Source organism: Peromyscus eremicus, chromosome 19 (genome assembly GCF_949786415.1).
Source record: "Peromyscus eremicus chromosome 19, PerEre_H2_v1, whole genome shotgun sequence".
NCBI classification, from domain to species: Eukaryota; Metazoa; Chordata; class Mammalia; order Rodentia; family Cricetidae; genus Peromyscus; species Peromyscus eremicus.
In genome coordinates this window covers 26,464,726-26,481,016 of record NC_081435.1, presented here as the reverse complement: position 1 = coordinate 26,481,016, position 16,291 = coordinate 26,464,726, and the positions used below count along the sequence as shown (strand labels likewise).

At 41.5% G+C, this 16,291-nt stretch overlaps 2 protein-coding genes across 2 annotated transcripts; both read right to left on the bottom strand.

Annotated features, from left to right (window-relative positions):
• Nucleotides 1-488: 488 nt before the first annotated feature.
• LOC131895654 (protocadherin beta-4-like) lies at nt 489-3,639 on the bottom strand. Its single transcript, XM_059246132.1, has one exon. It carries the CDS (start codon nt 3,470-3,472, stop codon nt 1,082-1,084), a length of 2,391 nt encoding a protein of 796 aa, XP_059102115.1. The 5' UTR covers nt 3,473-3,639; the 3' UTR covers nt 489-1,081.
• An 8,361-nt stretch (nt 3,640-12,000) lies between these two features.
• LOC131895844 (protocadherin beta-6-like) lies at nt 12,001-14,651 on the bottom strand. Its single transcript, XM_059246390.1, has one exon. The coding sequence runs from the start codon at nt 14,389-14,391 to the stop codon at nt 12,037-12,039; it is 2,355 nt and encodes a 784-aa protein (XP_059102373.1). The 5' UTR covers nt 14,392-14,651; the 3' UTR covers nt 12,001-12,036.
• Between the last annotated feature and the right edge of the window lie 1,640 nt (nt 14,652-16,291).

The window sequence follows — 16,291 nt, the reverse complement described above, 5'->3', positions numbered from 1 at the left end:
ACAAATCAATAAGTATGCTACTGTTCTAATTTATTAACAAACAAAATAATATTCATAATTACCAGTTTAACTCAAAGTAACTCAAGAGTACACTAAAAACAAAACAAAATGATTTAACACCAAATTTTTTTTTGCTGATTGATAAACTGCCTAAAGCCTCCAAGTAACACAAAGTGAACATTGTGAAATCTTCTAATAAACAGAATCAAACAGAATACCCACAGTTCAAAAACAATAATTTGCAAGGTGGGAGAAGCTTCTGGAGAAGACATACACATTATGCCATGCTTGGACTTCTTTGTATGAGGAAAGAAAAAGATAAATGTGATAGCCCTCAATAACCCTGCATTTTCCTTTTAAGAAAGAAAGGACAAAATACTGATTATGAGATTAATTATTAAAAGAGATTATAGCAAAGCAGTGATGTAACAGTTTTATTTAATAAGTGGAATGAGAAATCACATATGTTCTCTTTAATTTTCGTCAAGTTAGAATTCAAAACTTAAACTTTTAGCATTTCTAGAACACTTGCAACCAAATAAACAGGCCCACTAACATGCATGATGCTCACAAACAAAAAGTGTCACAATCCTTGTGTACATTCACATACAGTTTAAATTTTATGACTTGACTATTCAGAGCACTCAGCCTGAAAGTGAACATGACATAATGCGGCTTCCCATTCATGCAGAAAGATCCAGGCAACATAAGACATTTTAAACAATCTACCTTTGAAAAGATAAAATCGCATAGAAAGGGCAAGAATCCCAAATTTATACACAAACACAAGTTTTCTTGAGGGCACTAAAATGTCTTGGAAGATCACTAAGAGTATCATTCAGAGAAAATGTTATACTATTTGGGCTATTTAGGGTTATGGGAGTATTAGTAACAAAGAGATATTCTTATGCAGAGAAAAATATGAAATATACTTAGTACAACTAAAAGCCTAGTACCTTCACACCAATAAAAAAAAAAACCAGCGGAATTAAGGATGTAAGCAGGTTAGACTAGTGAAGAGCTTCTTAGAAACAAGATCATTTCTTAAAAGAGTGGGACAATGTCTAGGAATTTACATCACTTAGCTGAATACAAAGCTATCTCTGCAGTGAGGACTTTCCTTAACTTCTCTCCCAGAATCCTGAAACAACAGGTTAGGGATCATGGGTTTGAGGAATTTGAACTCACCAGTCCCAGAGTCTCCAGTCAGACACACCTCATACTGGTAGCTCTGAGAAAGGGTCCCAGTGCCGCTGACATCCACCAGGTGACCAGGAAAATGTCCCTCAGGCACAGAGCAGCCACCCAGAGAGGCCGCCCTGGCCCTCCTGCACAGCCTCACCCCCACAAACAGCAGCACAGACAAGAGGAAGATGGAAGACACAGAAGCCAAGGCGATGACCAGGTACAGAGTGAGCGCATCCTCGTCCTGGGCGGGGTCGCGCGCCACCTCTGGCAGAGGCAGGTAGGGCTGAGAGAAGCCATCCACCAGCAGCACATGCAGAGTGACACTGGCAGATCTTGGAGGATCTCCATTGTCTTTGACCAGCAGCAGCAGCCTGTGTTTGGGAGCATCGCGCTCACTCAGCAGCCTGGAGGTGCGCACCTCGCCATTGTGAGCCCACACGCTGAACAGCCCGGGCTCCGTGGCCTTCAGCAGCTGGAATGATAGCCAGGCATTCTGTCCAGAGTCACGGTCCACTGCCACCACCTTGGTGACCAGGTATCCTGGCTCTGCCGCCCTGGGCAGCAGCTCTGTGCAGGGTGCAGAGGCGTTCTGCAGCGGGTAGAGCACGAAGGGCGCATTGTCGTTGGCGTCCATCACCAGCACTCGCACCAGCGCCTGGCTGCTGAGCGCAGGAGAGCCTTGGTCTGTGGCGCCCACTTGGAACTCGAAGGCCTTCAGGACCTCATAGTCCAGAGCCCTGAGCGCGAACAGCTGCCCGTTGTCGGCATTGATGGAGATGAGCGAGTCGAGGGCCAGCTGCGGGTCTTGGGTGGGCAGCAGAGAGTAAGTGATGTGGGCATTGGAGCCTGAGTCTGAGTCTGTGGCACTGATGGTGCCTATGTGCAGGGCGGGGCTGTTATTCTCCTGGACAAACAGCGTGTAGGAGGTTTGGGTGAAAGTGGGAGCATTGTCGTTGACATCGGACACCTGAACTGTTATGGTGTGCTGAGTTGTGAGCCTGGGTGTGCCCAGGTCGGTGACTGTGATGGTGATGTTGTACTCAGCTCTGCTCTCTCTGTCCAGAGGGCTCTCTGTCACCAAGGTGTAAAAGTTCTTGTTAGAGGGTTTTAAAATGAATGGTAGAGTATTTGGAATGGAACAAATGATTTTCCCGTTCTCTCCAGAGTCTCTATCTCGTATTCGGAAAATAGCAACCACAGTTTCAGGAGCGTTTTCTGGGATTGAGCTGGTCAGAGAAGATATGGTCAGTTCTGGGGCATTGTCGTTCACATCCACCACCTCTATCACCACCTCTCCCTTCCCAGAAAGACCTCCTCCATCTGTGGCCTCGATTTGTACACAGTAAGATTTAATTTTTTCAAAATCCAGTTTCTTTCTCAATCGTATTTCTCCTGTGACTTCATTTATTGAGAAGGTTTGTTGAATTTCATCTGATGCTTGGAACAAGTCATAGGAAACTCTCCCAAAGTTGCCAGCATCTGCATCCTGTGCTAGGACAGTCAGGACTGGGGAGTCTGGGGGACTGCTCTCCAGGACCTGCACCTCATAGGGGGTGTTCACAAATTCGGGGGCATTGTCATTGATATCCAGGATCAGGATTCGAACCATGGCTGTTCCTGACCTAGGTGGAGAGCCACCATCCAGAGCTGTGAGGGTCAAGCTCAGCTCTGCCTGTTCCTCTCTGTCCAAGACTCTGTCCTGCACCAACTCTGGGTATTTCTTGCCTTTACTGTTATTTCGAGTGAGGACATGAAAATGTGAGTTGGGGCTGACTGTATATTGCTGTAGCCCATTGCTGCCCACATCCAAGTCCTGGGCTAAATTCAGTGGTAACAGAGTGCCTGGCTGGCTGTTTTCTGGTATTTTCAAGAGCATTTCCCTATCTGGGAATTCTGGTGAGTGGTCATTTATGTCCTGGATCAATAATTCTCCTTGAAAAAATTGCACTGGCTTTTCTAGGAACACCTGGAAATGCAGCACACAGGGATCCACAGAGGCACAAAGCTCTTCCCGATCTAGTTTCTCCCTCAGAAACAGATCCCCAGTCTCGGGATCCAGAATCAACTGCTGTTTGTCATAGTCAGACACCACCCGTGCAGACCGGGCAGTCAGGTCCCCAGATCTCAGGCCTAGATCCTTTGCCAGATGGGCTACAAAGGACCCACTATCTGTTTCTTCCAGGATAGAGTACCGAGTAGGCACCGTTAGAACCCGATCCCAAAGCAGCATAAAAAGGAAAGGAATCACTTGCCTGTTTGGATGATTTCTCTCCAGCTTCTCCATGGTGAAAACGCGAGTGCTGGCATCAGACTGTTCAGCTGACTCTGAATGGCTTGAATGCTGAATTCTGATTTCTCCGTTGGAGAATTCTTTACTCAGTTGCTCTTAACCCTTGTTCATTTAATTTACCGCAGCCCAAACCCATTCTGAGACGGGTATTCTTTGTGATGTTTCCTGTCCGTGTTTTTTTATTCTGTCTTGCGACACAAAGGACCAGGAAGCTTTTTAAGTGATTATTCATAACCTTAGCCTGCAGCGCCACCCAGCGTCCACATTGAGAAATTGACAGTGTTTTCAAGTCGGAAACCTTTTGAAAATTTCCAAATGAACATGTAGAAATGCTTGTATTTTTCATGTTTACAAGTGTTGTTCTTATTTTAGGTTGCATTAACTAATAAAGATATTTCATTTGGGGGTATATGTCAGAAGAATTTTTAGCACGAAACGGGAAGTTAACTCAGTTTTCCCAAAGGTCAATTGGTGGTATTTGACGGTACTTTTGTATTTTGCATAATCTAACCAAGTTAACTAAAGTCTTAATTTTGAATCCACTTAATGACACTTACACCAGTTTGGTTCTCATAAATAAGCACTTTTTAGAGATGCAAAAATTTCAAGTAATTACCACAATATCCTAAGAAAGAGATTTTTTTTTTCCTAAGGATGGTTTCTATTTCTCTACACTGGTGTGCAAATAGTAGAAAGGTTGAATAAAGAAGTTTGATGTTTAGTGTGTGGAATAAAATAAATCTAGATAGAAATGAGGTAAACCATGATTGAGTTACAGAATGGCCTGGAGAGGGGATTAAAGGATTTCAACAAATAAGATAACTGAGTCTTGAAATGATGGCAGGAGTTAATATATAATCATGATCAGAGCAGGACAAAATCAAACAAGTGAAGTTCACACAATTCTTTCCAGGCTTTACATCTACTTACTTAGCTACCTATATTCTTAAGGAGGCTTTATTTTGGTTCCTGATTTGATGTGATATAATCTATCACGTGTGAAGTTTACTTTATAGTGAGCTTTGTGTACACCCTTTAAATTGTGGATATCATAATCCCCCAAGAGGAAGCAAGTACAGACTTAAAACATTTTGAGCATGAAACAGTGAGATTCCCCTCTCCTCATAACCTTATTAACAGAGGAAAGTGAAGGGTGTGCCAGGGAGTTTTCAGTGTGAGTGTAGCTGCTTTGATTACCCTGAAAGATATAAGAAAACTGGAGCATCATGGGGAAACATTTTACTAGGCCATTGGTTACAGGCCGTATATCGGATGGTGCATCATTTATCTTTCTTATGCAAGATTTCCTAGGCTTTTGCACCTGATTTCATTTACTTATTGGATTAATTTATGATTCATATTAAATAAGTTGCTGCTAAAATATGTCCATACTATCATATTCTGGAATTGGAAAACATGAATTATAGTAAGTATTGATCATGTGTCAGTTGAATAAATAAATGCACTCAAACACTTACATTTCTACCTGCATAAGCACTGACATAAAATAAAGTAAAAATATAAAATAAATACTGAAGAGGATTAAAAAAAAGGATGTATCTTTTTTAAAAAAATAAATGGAAAACAAATCTCCTGAGAAGAACAGATAGAAAATTTCCTAGGATAGTAAGCAGGTTCTAGTTAGACTTAAAGAGTTCAGAACAAAATTTGACCATAATTTATTTTCCTAGTTCCACAGGTTGGCAAGGTGTTTTGAGATCACCTATTTCCAGTTCCTTTTGTAATCCAAAACCAAATAAAATCTCAGTAGTACTAACATATATCAGCAAATGGGAAGAATTATCAACATTTTACATGTTAATTCATTTCCTCTCCCATCAACTCTGTGAAGTTGGTCCTTGCATTGGTCATGATTTATAGATGAAGAAAATGAGATTTGGCACAAATAATTTCCCCAGTGTCACGTGCTGTGTGAAACAGCAAAGTAGAGTTTGAACTGTTGTGCTGCTGCTCCACAGTCTGCTGTCTTATATGCCCAAGTAGAATTAGAAGGATGAACGATTTTGTACAAAATTTACAGTAGATCTGAATTTCAGCCCTGGTTTGTGTATGTACGTATCAGGGGTGTCGTGTGATCTGTACCCAAGTTTTCAATTATTATTATATCCTTTAAAATTCTTTATCTGTCTTCAGAAGTAATCACCAACCAAGAGGAATGGTTACTTAGAAATCAGTGGTTTTGTTGGTAAGACATGATTAATTATTCCTGGTCTTAGTATATAAAATATCTATGTGTAGGTATTTTTTAAAATAATGTTAGAGCCAATCAATGTTTCAAGTTACAATAAAGAATCAAGAAAGGTTCCTTATCATGTTATGCTGTGGATTATTTCTCCAAATTTATCAGGAAAATACATATCTGAACAAAAGGAGATTTAATATGATAAGTGTGCTTTTGTATCATTTTGACACAAGCTAGAGTCATCTGAGAGGAGGGGCCTCAATTAAGAAAATGCCTCCATAAGATCTAGCTGTAGACAAGCCTGTTAGGCATGTTCTTAATGAGTGATTAATGGCAGAGGGTCCAGCCCGTGGCAGGGTGGTGCTATCTCTGGGCTGGTAGTCCTGAGTGCTATAGGAAAGCAGGCTGAGCTAGCTATGGGGAGCAAGACAATAAGCAGCACCCTTCTATGGCCTCTGCATCAGCTCCTGCCTCCAGGTTCCTGCCCTGTTTTAGTTCCTGTCCTGACTTCCTTCAATGATGAATAGTGCTGTGGAAGTGTAAGCCAAATAAAGCCTAAGTTGCTTTGGGTCTCAATGTTTCATCACAGCAATGGAAACCCTAAGACAATAAGGAATAAACCCCTAAAAACTGTTTCTCAATTGGGTAAGGTGCATTGCTACAGAGAAAGACTTTTGTGATCAATTACATCATTAGTGCTGAAATAAAAGATGATATCTGAAGTATTTTTTCACTGTGAATACACAGAGAGATGGACAGTATTCAAGGAATTAAATGGCACTTGAACTCCTCCCTAGTATTATGTAGGCAAGCACTTTAAGCATAACCAAAGAAAAGATAAAAGTCTTTAATCATTTTATTAAATACTTCTGGTATATAATAGTTAAAATATATTGCTTGCATGTGATCAATTAACACCAGATATTCAAATGTCTAATTTATAACTCAGAAAGTTCTTTAAATCAGGAATCATAACTCCTTTGATTTTGTCTTTATATTTCTGGATTCCTTGAATTTTCATAAGAATTTTAGAGTTGGCATGGCAATTTCTGTAAAAAGTTGACTGAGAGATGGATTAAATCTGCTGACCATTGAACATACAACTATTTATGCAGAATTAAGTCTTCCAGTCCACAAATATTTTCTAATTACTTAAATCTTTTGAAACTTCTTTCAGTAATGTTCTCCAGTGTTTGCTATAAAATCTCCTACATCTTTAGTTAAGCCAATTTCTAAGTGTTATGTTCTTTTCATACTTCTGGATTTTTTTTTAATTTTATTTTTGGAAAACGATCTTTGTCCTACAAACTTGCTGGACTTATTTTTTTCCGTTTTTCGAGACAGAGTTTCTCTGTAGCTTTGGTGCCTTTCCTGGAACTCTGTAACCCAGACTGGCCTCAAACTCACAGAGATCCGCCTGCCTCTGCCTCCTGTGTGCTGGGATTAAAGGCATGTGCCACTGCCACCTGGCTGATTTTCTATTTCTTCTTTAGTCAATTTTAGCAGTGTGTTTCTAGGAATTTTTAAAAAATTAATCTTGGTTTTAGAACTAGTTTACTTGAAATTGACCATAAGATTATAAGAGAGTCCTCTTATAATGTCTCCTTTTCTATGTAAAGTAGGTTACATTTCCCCTCTATTATTCCATAATTTGGAAATTTGAATCTTCTTTTTCCTGAATTAATCTGAGTACAAGTTTGTCAGTTTTCTTGATTATTGCAATATACTAAACCTTTCTTTCCACTGATTTGCACTTAAGCTGTTTTTCATTTTCTAATTCATTGAGTCCATTTACTCTAATTTTCTCTTGCTCATTGGTGCTTAGAATGCTCTCATTATTCAATGTTTTTCTTTCATTCCTTTTTTCGAGACTGGATCATCAATATAACCTATCTGGCTTTATACTGACCAAGAATACAGGTCTTGTCCTAAAGTAGAAATCTGAGCTATTGATTTGAGATCTTTTTTTAATGTGGGTTATTTTCTGCTATAACTTTCCTCTAAGTTTAATTGCATGTCAGACACTTTGCTTTGTTGTATTTTCATTTTTCAGTCATTTCAGATTTTGTCAATGTTCCTTATGATTTCTTTTATGCTGCATTTACTGGTTAGAAATATGTTGATTTCCATATTGTTTGTGAATTTTCTAAACTTCCAGGTTAATTCCATTATAACTGTAGATCAAGCATTGCTTGGTTTCAATATTTAAAATTTGTGGAATCATATTTTATGATGGTCCATCCTGAAGAACTGAAAAAAATCTCCTGCTGTTATTTTAGTAGAATTCTCTGTTAGTGTAGTTTTATTTTTAATTAAAAATTATATTTATTCATGAGGAGAATGCAGCATGGTGTATGTGTGGGGGTCAGAGGTCAACTTTTGAGAGTCAATTCTGTCCTACCATGTGGGTCCTGGGGATTGAACACTGGTCATCAGATTTAGTGAAAGGTGCCTTTGCCCACCGGTTGTGCCCAGATGGAGACCCCCAAAGAGACCACCAAAGGACGGGCATGTTGGAATCCAAAAGCAAGGTTTAATTTGGGATATCCAAAAGCAATACAAGCCTAGGCAGGGATGTTGTCCAACAGGACCGACACAGTGGAGGCTGGAGGAAGTGCCCGCCTCTCTGCAAGCTCAGTTTTTAAAGGCAAAAACCACAAGGTTACATCATTTAGGAGTGCTAGTGTGGGTACAATTCTGATTGGCTCACTTCTAGGGACTTTCTAGAAATTATGGCTTAATCTTACTTCTAAGGGGGTGGTTGCTCGACACCATTTCTAATTGGCTGCCCTCAGGTGGGGACATTTCTATGGTCAGTTACCCTGGAAACCAGGGTTGGAACATTCTTTGGTCAAACAGTTACCTAGGGAACCAGGGAGAGGACATTCCATAGTCCGGCAGTCATTACCTTGTGACTACCTTGTGACTCTGTACTTTTACACTTCCTGGTTTCTGGAATCTTGACTGACTGGTTTCAGTAACTCATGGCCTGTACCTAAAAGGAGAAATCTTAGGCCTTAGTTTTAGGGTGAAAGCATTTTGGTCTTATTTTGGTTCCACACACCAAGCCATCTCACAGAACCTAGAGTTGGTTTTTAAGTCTTGGTGATTGAATTAGTTACTTTTCCCACTGCTGTAGAAAATAGTTATTGAAGAAGGAGTTTATTTTGACTCAGCATTTGAGGGAATATAATTCATTGCGATGGGGAAGGCAAGACAGTGGGATAATGGAATGGCTGGTCACATTGCATCTAAAGTCAAGGAGCAGAGGAATATGTCTGCTGGTGCTCAGCTCACTTTCTTCTTTTCCTATTCAGTCTTGGACCTCACCCCATGGAATGCTCCTAACATATTTAGGGTGTGCCTTATCTCCTCAGTTAAAATTCTCTGGACACACCCTCACAGACACACCCAAATGTGTGCCTCATTAATGATGTAGGTGTTGTTGTTTTTTTACCCCCCAATCAAATTAATCAAAATTAAATACTGTTTGTGTTGAATTTTGTTTCATTTGTTGTGGTGGATGATCTCAGTTGTTATCTTGATAAGATCTGGAATCACCTGGGACATGTGCCTCCAAGGGCATGTTTTAGGGAATGATCTTGAGTCATTGAGGTGGGAAGACCTGACCTCTGTAGGTAGCATTAGTCCTTTGACTAGGATCCTGGACTACGTAAAAATGAAAAAGTGGAATGAATGCAAACGTTCGCTGTTCTCTGCTTCCTTGCTGTAAATGCAATGTGACTAGCTACTGCAAGCTCCAGGATACCCCTGAGGATTGATGACACCCTTGAACTGTGAGCCAGAATAAATCCTTTATCCCTTAAGTCACTTTGGTCAGGGTGTTTATCACAGCAACAGAAAAAGTAACTAAGACATTTACTTTGAGGTACTATATTTAGGTACATATATGTTTAAGTTGATATTTTCCCAAATAGAGTCTCATTTTTATCATCTAGGATAGCCCTCTTTAAAGGTGTTTTAATGATCTTTAAAATTAATTTTGTGGTTGACTTTGCTATTCTCCAAAGTCTCTTTTGTTTACTGTCTATATGGTATTTTTTCATCCTTCAACTTTCAACAATATGTCTTTGATACATGTTCATACATACATAATTTGTAAAAATTTGTGTTCTTATATGGCAGAAATATGTCTTAGTTTTCTACTGTAAAGGACTGTAGATAACCTGCACTATACAAAGTTAACGAAGATTAATGGTTAATTTCAATAACTAGAGTAAATACTTGGTAAGTAACCAATCAAAGAAAAGCCCCTCTTTTGTGGTATTGGAGATAGAACCTAAGGCCATGAGCATGCTAAAAATGTACTCCACAATGAAGTCACAGTCTATGGTGGTTAGAACGAGAATGGTCCCATAGGCTCATATATTGGAGTACTTGGTCCCCAGTTGGTGGGACTGTTTGGGAAGGATTAGGTGTGGCCTTGTTGGAGAAGGTGTCACTGGGGAGCATGCTTAGATGTTTCAAAAGTCCCCCCCATTCCTAATTAGCCTCTTGCCCCTGGATCAAGGTATAAGCTTTCAGGTACTTCTCCAGCACCATTCCTGGCTTCTGCCATACTCTCTGCCATGATAGTCATGGACTTTCCACCCTCTTAACCTGTAAGCCCAGGGAACTCTTTCTTCTTGATAGGGTCCTTCTTAATGGAACTCTTTATTCTTGCCTTGGTCAAGGTATTTTATCACAGCAGTAGAAAACTAAGACATATTTCATTCAAAATGGCCATAATATTTGAAGTTTTGGTTGCTTCTAGATTTAATTATAAGCTGTAGTCGATCTTTCTTGATGATATTGTTCTCTAATTCCCATTTTCATATATCTTTGAATTGCAATGGTGGAGGCAAAATAGGGATCAAAAGTTATTATCTGAGCAAGATTCTGAGTAATCCTAAATCATGTCAGGTTACAGTCTGAAAAAACCTTGACAGTAAGCAAAGAAAATATTTTCCTCTTAAGTCACCATATGCGTGAGAAATGGGTATGAGTAACCAAGAGGGCTTAACAGAACTCAAATCCTTACTGTAGTTGTTTTAAAAATTATCCTATGGGTTTTTACTACAACAGCTCAGAATTTACAAACCAAAGTGGCATCTAACTATACACCTCATGAAATAATATGAAAAGAAAAGAATTCTCAGTAGTGGAAAATGACTTTTGTTTAATTTATTCCTATGACTATACTTTTAACAACCATAAAGAGTAAAAGCATAAAAGTAATCCTGTGGATTTGTCTATGTTTTTGACTTTTGGGCCAGAATAAAAATAAAGTCTTGAATATTAATTGCTGCTGGGAATGGTGGTGCATGCCTTCAATCCCCATACTCGGGTGAGAGAGGCAGATGGATCTCTGTGAGTTTGAGGCCAACTAGGTCTGCAGAGTGAGTTCCAGGACACCCAGGGGCATGTAGAGAGACCCTGTCTCAAAAACACAGCGATAGTTGGTGTCAATAAAGAAACGAGTTAAAGCTGTTGCTCCTAAAAGGATTGCAAATTACTATATTTCCTAAAGAAAAGCTATTTCATTTGTACTTAACACCTTATTTAACTATAGAAAAAACGCTTTAAAATTATTGTAACAGATGGATAAAGAAAATGTAGTTTATGCAAAATGAAGTTTTGTTTTGTTTTTGTTTTTGAGAGACAGAGTCCCACATAACCCAGATGTAGATTAAACGAACCATGTGATGCTGGTGCTCAAAGCCAGCGCTTGTACATGCTGAGCAAGCACCCTACCAACTGACTTACACCTCCAAACCACACACTGTAATTTTACTCATCCATAAAGAATAATGAAAGTACATCATTTTCAGGAAAATGGATGGAACAACAGCCACACACACAAGGACCAGAGTAGAACATTTTCACTTCTTGGTGGTATTTAGGGGCGATATAAAATCAAAGGGGGAGGCTAAAGATTAGGGATGGGTAAGGACAAGGTACATTATCTGCATATGTACCTTGTACATATGTACCTTTAGGAGGCATATTGTATAGTTAATATACCTCCTAAAAGTTAAAAAAACTGGTATAGATAAATTTCAAAAATATTCGGGATTCTACATTGCTCACCAAATTCACTACATTAAATGATATTTAAAACTATTTCAGTCATCACTAACAGAGTGAAGATTTTACTTCTCTCTGAGTAAGAGAAAACATACACTAAGATTGCGTTAGTAAAATAGGAGACAGTTGAAGCATTAATTGATGATACAAAAAGTAAAACCACACAGAAATAAAATGCAAACCTCAGGGAAATATTGCCAATTACCAAAAAAACCACTGACATTTCAACAACTACTATTTTTTCCTTCTCTTAATGACACATATACTTTTAACTATTCAACATATAAGTGTCTGGAATCAGACTATTGGGAATAATGGGCTTGAGGAACTTGAAATCTGTGGTCCCAGAGTCTCCAGTGAGACACACCTCATACTGGTAGCTCTGGGACAGAGTTCCTGCTCCACTGACATCCACCAGGTGACCAGGAAAGTGTCCCTCAGGCACAGAGCAGCCACCCAGAGAGGCCGCCCTGGCCCTCCTGCACAGCCTCACCCCCACGAACAGCAGCACAGACAAGAGGAAGATGGAAGACACAGAAGCCAAGGCAATGACCAGGTACAGAGTGAGCAAGTCGTCATTGTCCTGCGCCGGGTCTCGCGCTACCTCTGGCAGAGGCAGGTAGGGCTGAGAGAAGCCATCCACCAGCAGCACATGCAGAGTGACACTGGCAGACCTTGGAGGATCTCCATTGTCCTTGACCAGCAGCAGCAGCCTGTGCTTGGGAGCATCGCGCTCACTCAGCAGCCTGGAGGTGCGCAATTCGCCATTGTGAGCCCACACGCTGAACAGCCCGGGCTCTGTGGCTTTGAGCAGCTGGAATGAGAGCCAGGCGTTCTGTCCAGAGTCGCGGTCCACTGCCACCACCTTGGTGACCAGGTAGCCTGGCTCTGCCGCCCTGGGCAGCAGCTCTGTGCAGAGCGCAGAGGAGTTCTGCAGCGGGTAGAGCACGAAGGGGTCATTGTCATTGGCATCCAGCACTAACACCCGTACCAATGCCTGGCTGCTGAGTGCAGGAGAGCCTTGGTCTGTGGCGCCCACTTGGAACTCGAAGGCCTTCAGGGCCTCATAGTCCAGCGCCCTGAGCGCGAACAGCTGCCCGTTGTTGGCGTTGATGGAGACCAATGAAGAGAGGGCCAGCTGCGGGTCGTGGGGTGGCAGCAGTGAGTAGGTGATTTGTGCATTGGAGCCTGAGTCTGAGTCTGTGGCACTGATGGTGCCTATGTGTAGGGCGGGGCTGTTGTTCTCCTGGACAAACAGCGTGTAGGAGGTTTGTGTGAAGGCGGGGACATTGTCATTGACGTCGGAGACTTGCACCGTTATGGTGTGCTGAGTTGTGAGTCTGGGTGTGCCCATGTCAGTGACTGTGATGGTGATGTTGTACTCAGCCCTGCTCTCTCTGTCCAGGGCCCCCTCTGTTACTAAAGTGTAGTAGTTCTCGAATGCGGACTTTAAAAGAAATGGAAATTCGTTCTGAATAGAACACACCATCCTTCCATTGTCCCCAGAATCTAAATCGAAAACACTGAAAACAACAACTACAGCCTCCGGTGAATTTTCTGGGATAGGGCTTGTGAGCGTGGAGATGGTCAACTCTGGGGCGTTGTCATTCACATCCAACACCTGTACAGCCACAGTACATTTGCCTGAAAGGCCTCCTCCATCTGTGGCTGCAATTTCCACATTATAATATCGAGTTGCTTCAAAATCTAACTGTTTGCTCAGACGGATTTCTCCTGTGACCTCGTCTATTACAAATGGTTGAGAAACTCCACCGCCTTGAAACAGAGAGTAGGCTACATTCCCATAAGGTCCCACATCTAAATCCCTGGCAGAGACTGTGACAATTAAGGCATCAAGGGGGCTGTTCTCAGGGACCTGCACCTCATAGAGCGACTGTACAAACTCGGGGGCGTTATCATTGATGTCCACGACTTCAATGCGAACTGCTGTGGTCCCAGACCTGGGAGGAGACCCACCATCCACAGCAGTGAGGGTTAAAGTGAGCTCAGGCTGCTCCTCCCTGTCCAGGGTTCTGTCCAACACCAGCTCAGGGTATTTGCTGCTATCAGTGCGACTCTGAGTAACCACATGGAAATGGAGGTTGGGGCTGACTGTGTAGTTCTGAACAGCATTGTTCCCTATGTCAGAGTCCTGAGCTGCCTTCAAAGAAAACACAGTTCCTGAGTGGGCACTCTCAGGGATTTTTAGGAGCATTTCCCTGTGAGGAAACTCTGGAGCATGGTCGTTTATGTCTGTGATCTGCAGGTCAGTTTGGAAGAACTGCACAGGGTTTTCCAGAATGAGCTGGAAATGCAGCACACAGGGGTCTGTCACCCCACACAGCACCTCGCGATCTGGTTTTTCCCTCAGGAACAAATTCCCGGTCTCAGCGTCCAGCTGCAAGTGCTCTTTGTTTCCTCTGTGATGGATTCGCGCCCCTCTGGTGGCCAGTTCCCCCACCCTGAGCCCCAGATCTTTTGCCAGGTTAGCCACCAAGTAACCACTTTCCGTTTCTTCTGGCATGGAATATCTAATCGCCTCAGAGGCAGCCTCCCACAAAAGCAATATAGTAAGAAAAACGACTTGCCTTTGCTGTGACGTTTTTGCGAGCGCTGTCTCCATTGTTCACACTCGATCCAGAAGGTGCAGTGTCTTTTAATTTGTAAGGATCCACCCACGTGTTTTGATGAAGTAACAGAACTAAATTTTACTCACTGACTGGCTAGTGGAGCTATACCTTCTCTGAAGATTGCCCTCCTAGATCCTGCCTGAATGCCACCTTCTTTTAGGGAGCAATCTAAGTTCTGATGCCCAATAATGGCGTCCAGAGCATCTGCAGAGTCCGTTATTCACACGCTTAGCCTGCAGCGCCACCAAGCGTCCTTATTCACTATTGCATGTACCTTTTTCATTGTGCTCTGTTTTTTGCCCCTTGTTAAAATCCATTTATTTCACTTTTATTTTTGTTTAACAGCTGGTATTCAAAGTGTTAGAGACCTGCCTGACCCCAGTGAAAAAAATACAGTAATCATTTGAGATCTCCATTTCCAAAAAAACCTACAAATGTTTCAAAGTTATTGTGACCATTATCTTAAATCCAACTACTAACTCTCCTGACATTTCAAAAATTATAATACTAATTTCATTACTTTAAATTATAAACATACTCTGTGTGTAAAACATATGTGGGTCTAACAATACATTTAACTTGGTCAACAACTGTCAGTAACTGATGGATGCTTATAGCCTGGCATGGGCACTTAAAACAAGTATGTGAATTAGGACAAAATCACGAATGATTTCCTCTGCTTGTTACAGTAAAGAAGGTGAAAAGAGGCTATTATTGAAGTTGGTTCCCCAGTGGAAACAAAATGAAAAAGGACTTTAGAGATTCCGAAATAGCAAGAGTTCTTGTTAAGTTATACATGCACTGTGTGAAGCTGGTGAACCATCCCGGGCTTATTTCTCTGTCTTGGTCATTTCGGGTGAAATGCTTCCCAGGCCTATTCTTCTTTCAGAAGACTTGCTAGTGTTTTTTGTTTCTTTGAAACAGGACTTCTCAGTGTAGCCCCAGCTGTCCTGGAACTTACTATATAGACCAGGCTGGCCTCAAACTCAGAAAGATCTGCCTGTCTTTGATTCTGAGTGCTGGTATTGAAGACATGCATCATGCACCCAGCAAGAAGATATCTTATGATGCCAGAACTAGAACTATTCTTGAATCTGATTGCTGAGAGAAGAATATCAGTACAACTAGGAGAACCATCTGGTCTCTAGGGCTCTGACTGCTGGGGTGGGAAAGTCCTACTTTAATTGAGGAAAGTGGTTTGTTTCCAAGATCCCATCTGAGAAGCCTGTGTTACCATCTTCTTGTCCCATGACTTTTGACATTCTGGCAGTTTTCTTGTATCATTTTCGGCCTTATCTGATCCACCAGAAACTGTAATTCATTCCGATGCCGTTTACAATATGTACTGTAAATATGAACAATTTCCTTTTCTGCTTGTTCCTTTGTAAAGGCATGACACTAGCATTGTGTCTCCTTGCTTTGAGGCAATTCTGGTCTTGCACTTTTTCAGCTGCTGATTTTGGGTGCAAAGTGTCACGATGGGCATTGTACACATGTGTAAAATCTTGGTGCTTTTAAACAAATTGCTGTTCATTTCCTTGAATAAATAATGCTTACCTGTTAAGCTTTTTCTTTAAATCACAGTCAGAGAGCAAGGTATACAGTTTGGGGCAGTAGCTACCTTTTTTTAAAGGAATTTTTATTCATTTTACATAACAATCACAGATCTCCCTCTTCCCTTCTCACATCCCTCCAGGCTTCTCTGCTCAAGACACCCCCATTCTCTCCTGCAAAAAGGTAAGGCTTACCATGGGGAGTCAGCAGGGCCTGGTACATTCAATAGAGGCAGGTCCAAGCTCCTCTCCCTGCATCAAGGCTGTGTAAGGTGTCCCACCATAGGTAATGGGCTCCAAAAAGCCAGCTCATATACCAGGGATGGATCCTGATCTGACT

Coding starts and splice junctions, on each gene's coding strand:
- LOC131895654 (XM_059246132.1), bottom strand. CDS start 3,472: ATGGAGAAGCTGGAGAGAAATCATCCAAACAGGCAAGTGATTCCTTTC.
- LOC131895844 (XM_059246390.1), bottom strand. CDS start 14,391: ATGGAGACAGCGCTCGCAAAAACGTCACAGCAAAGGCAAGTCGTTTTT.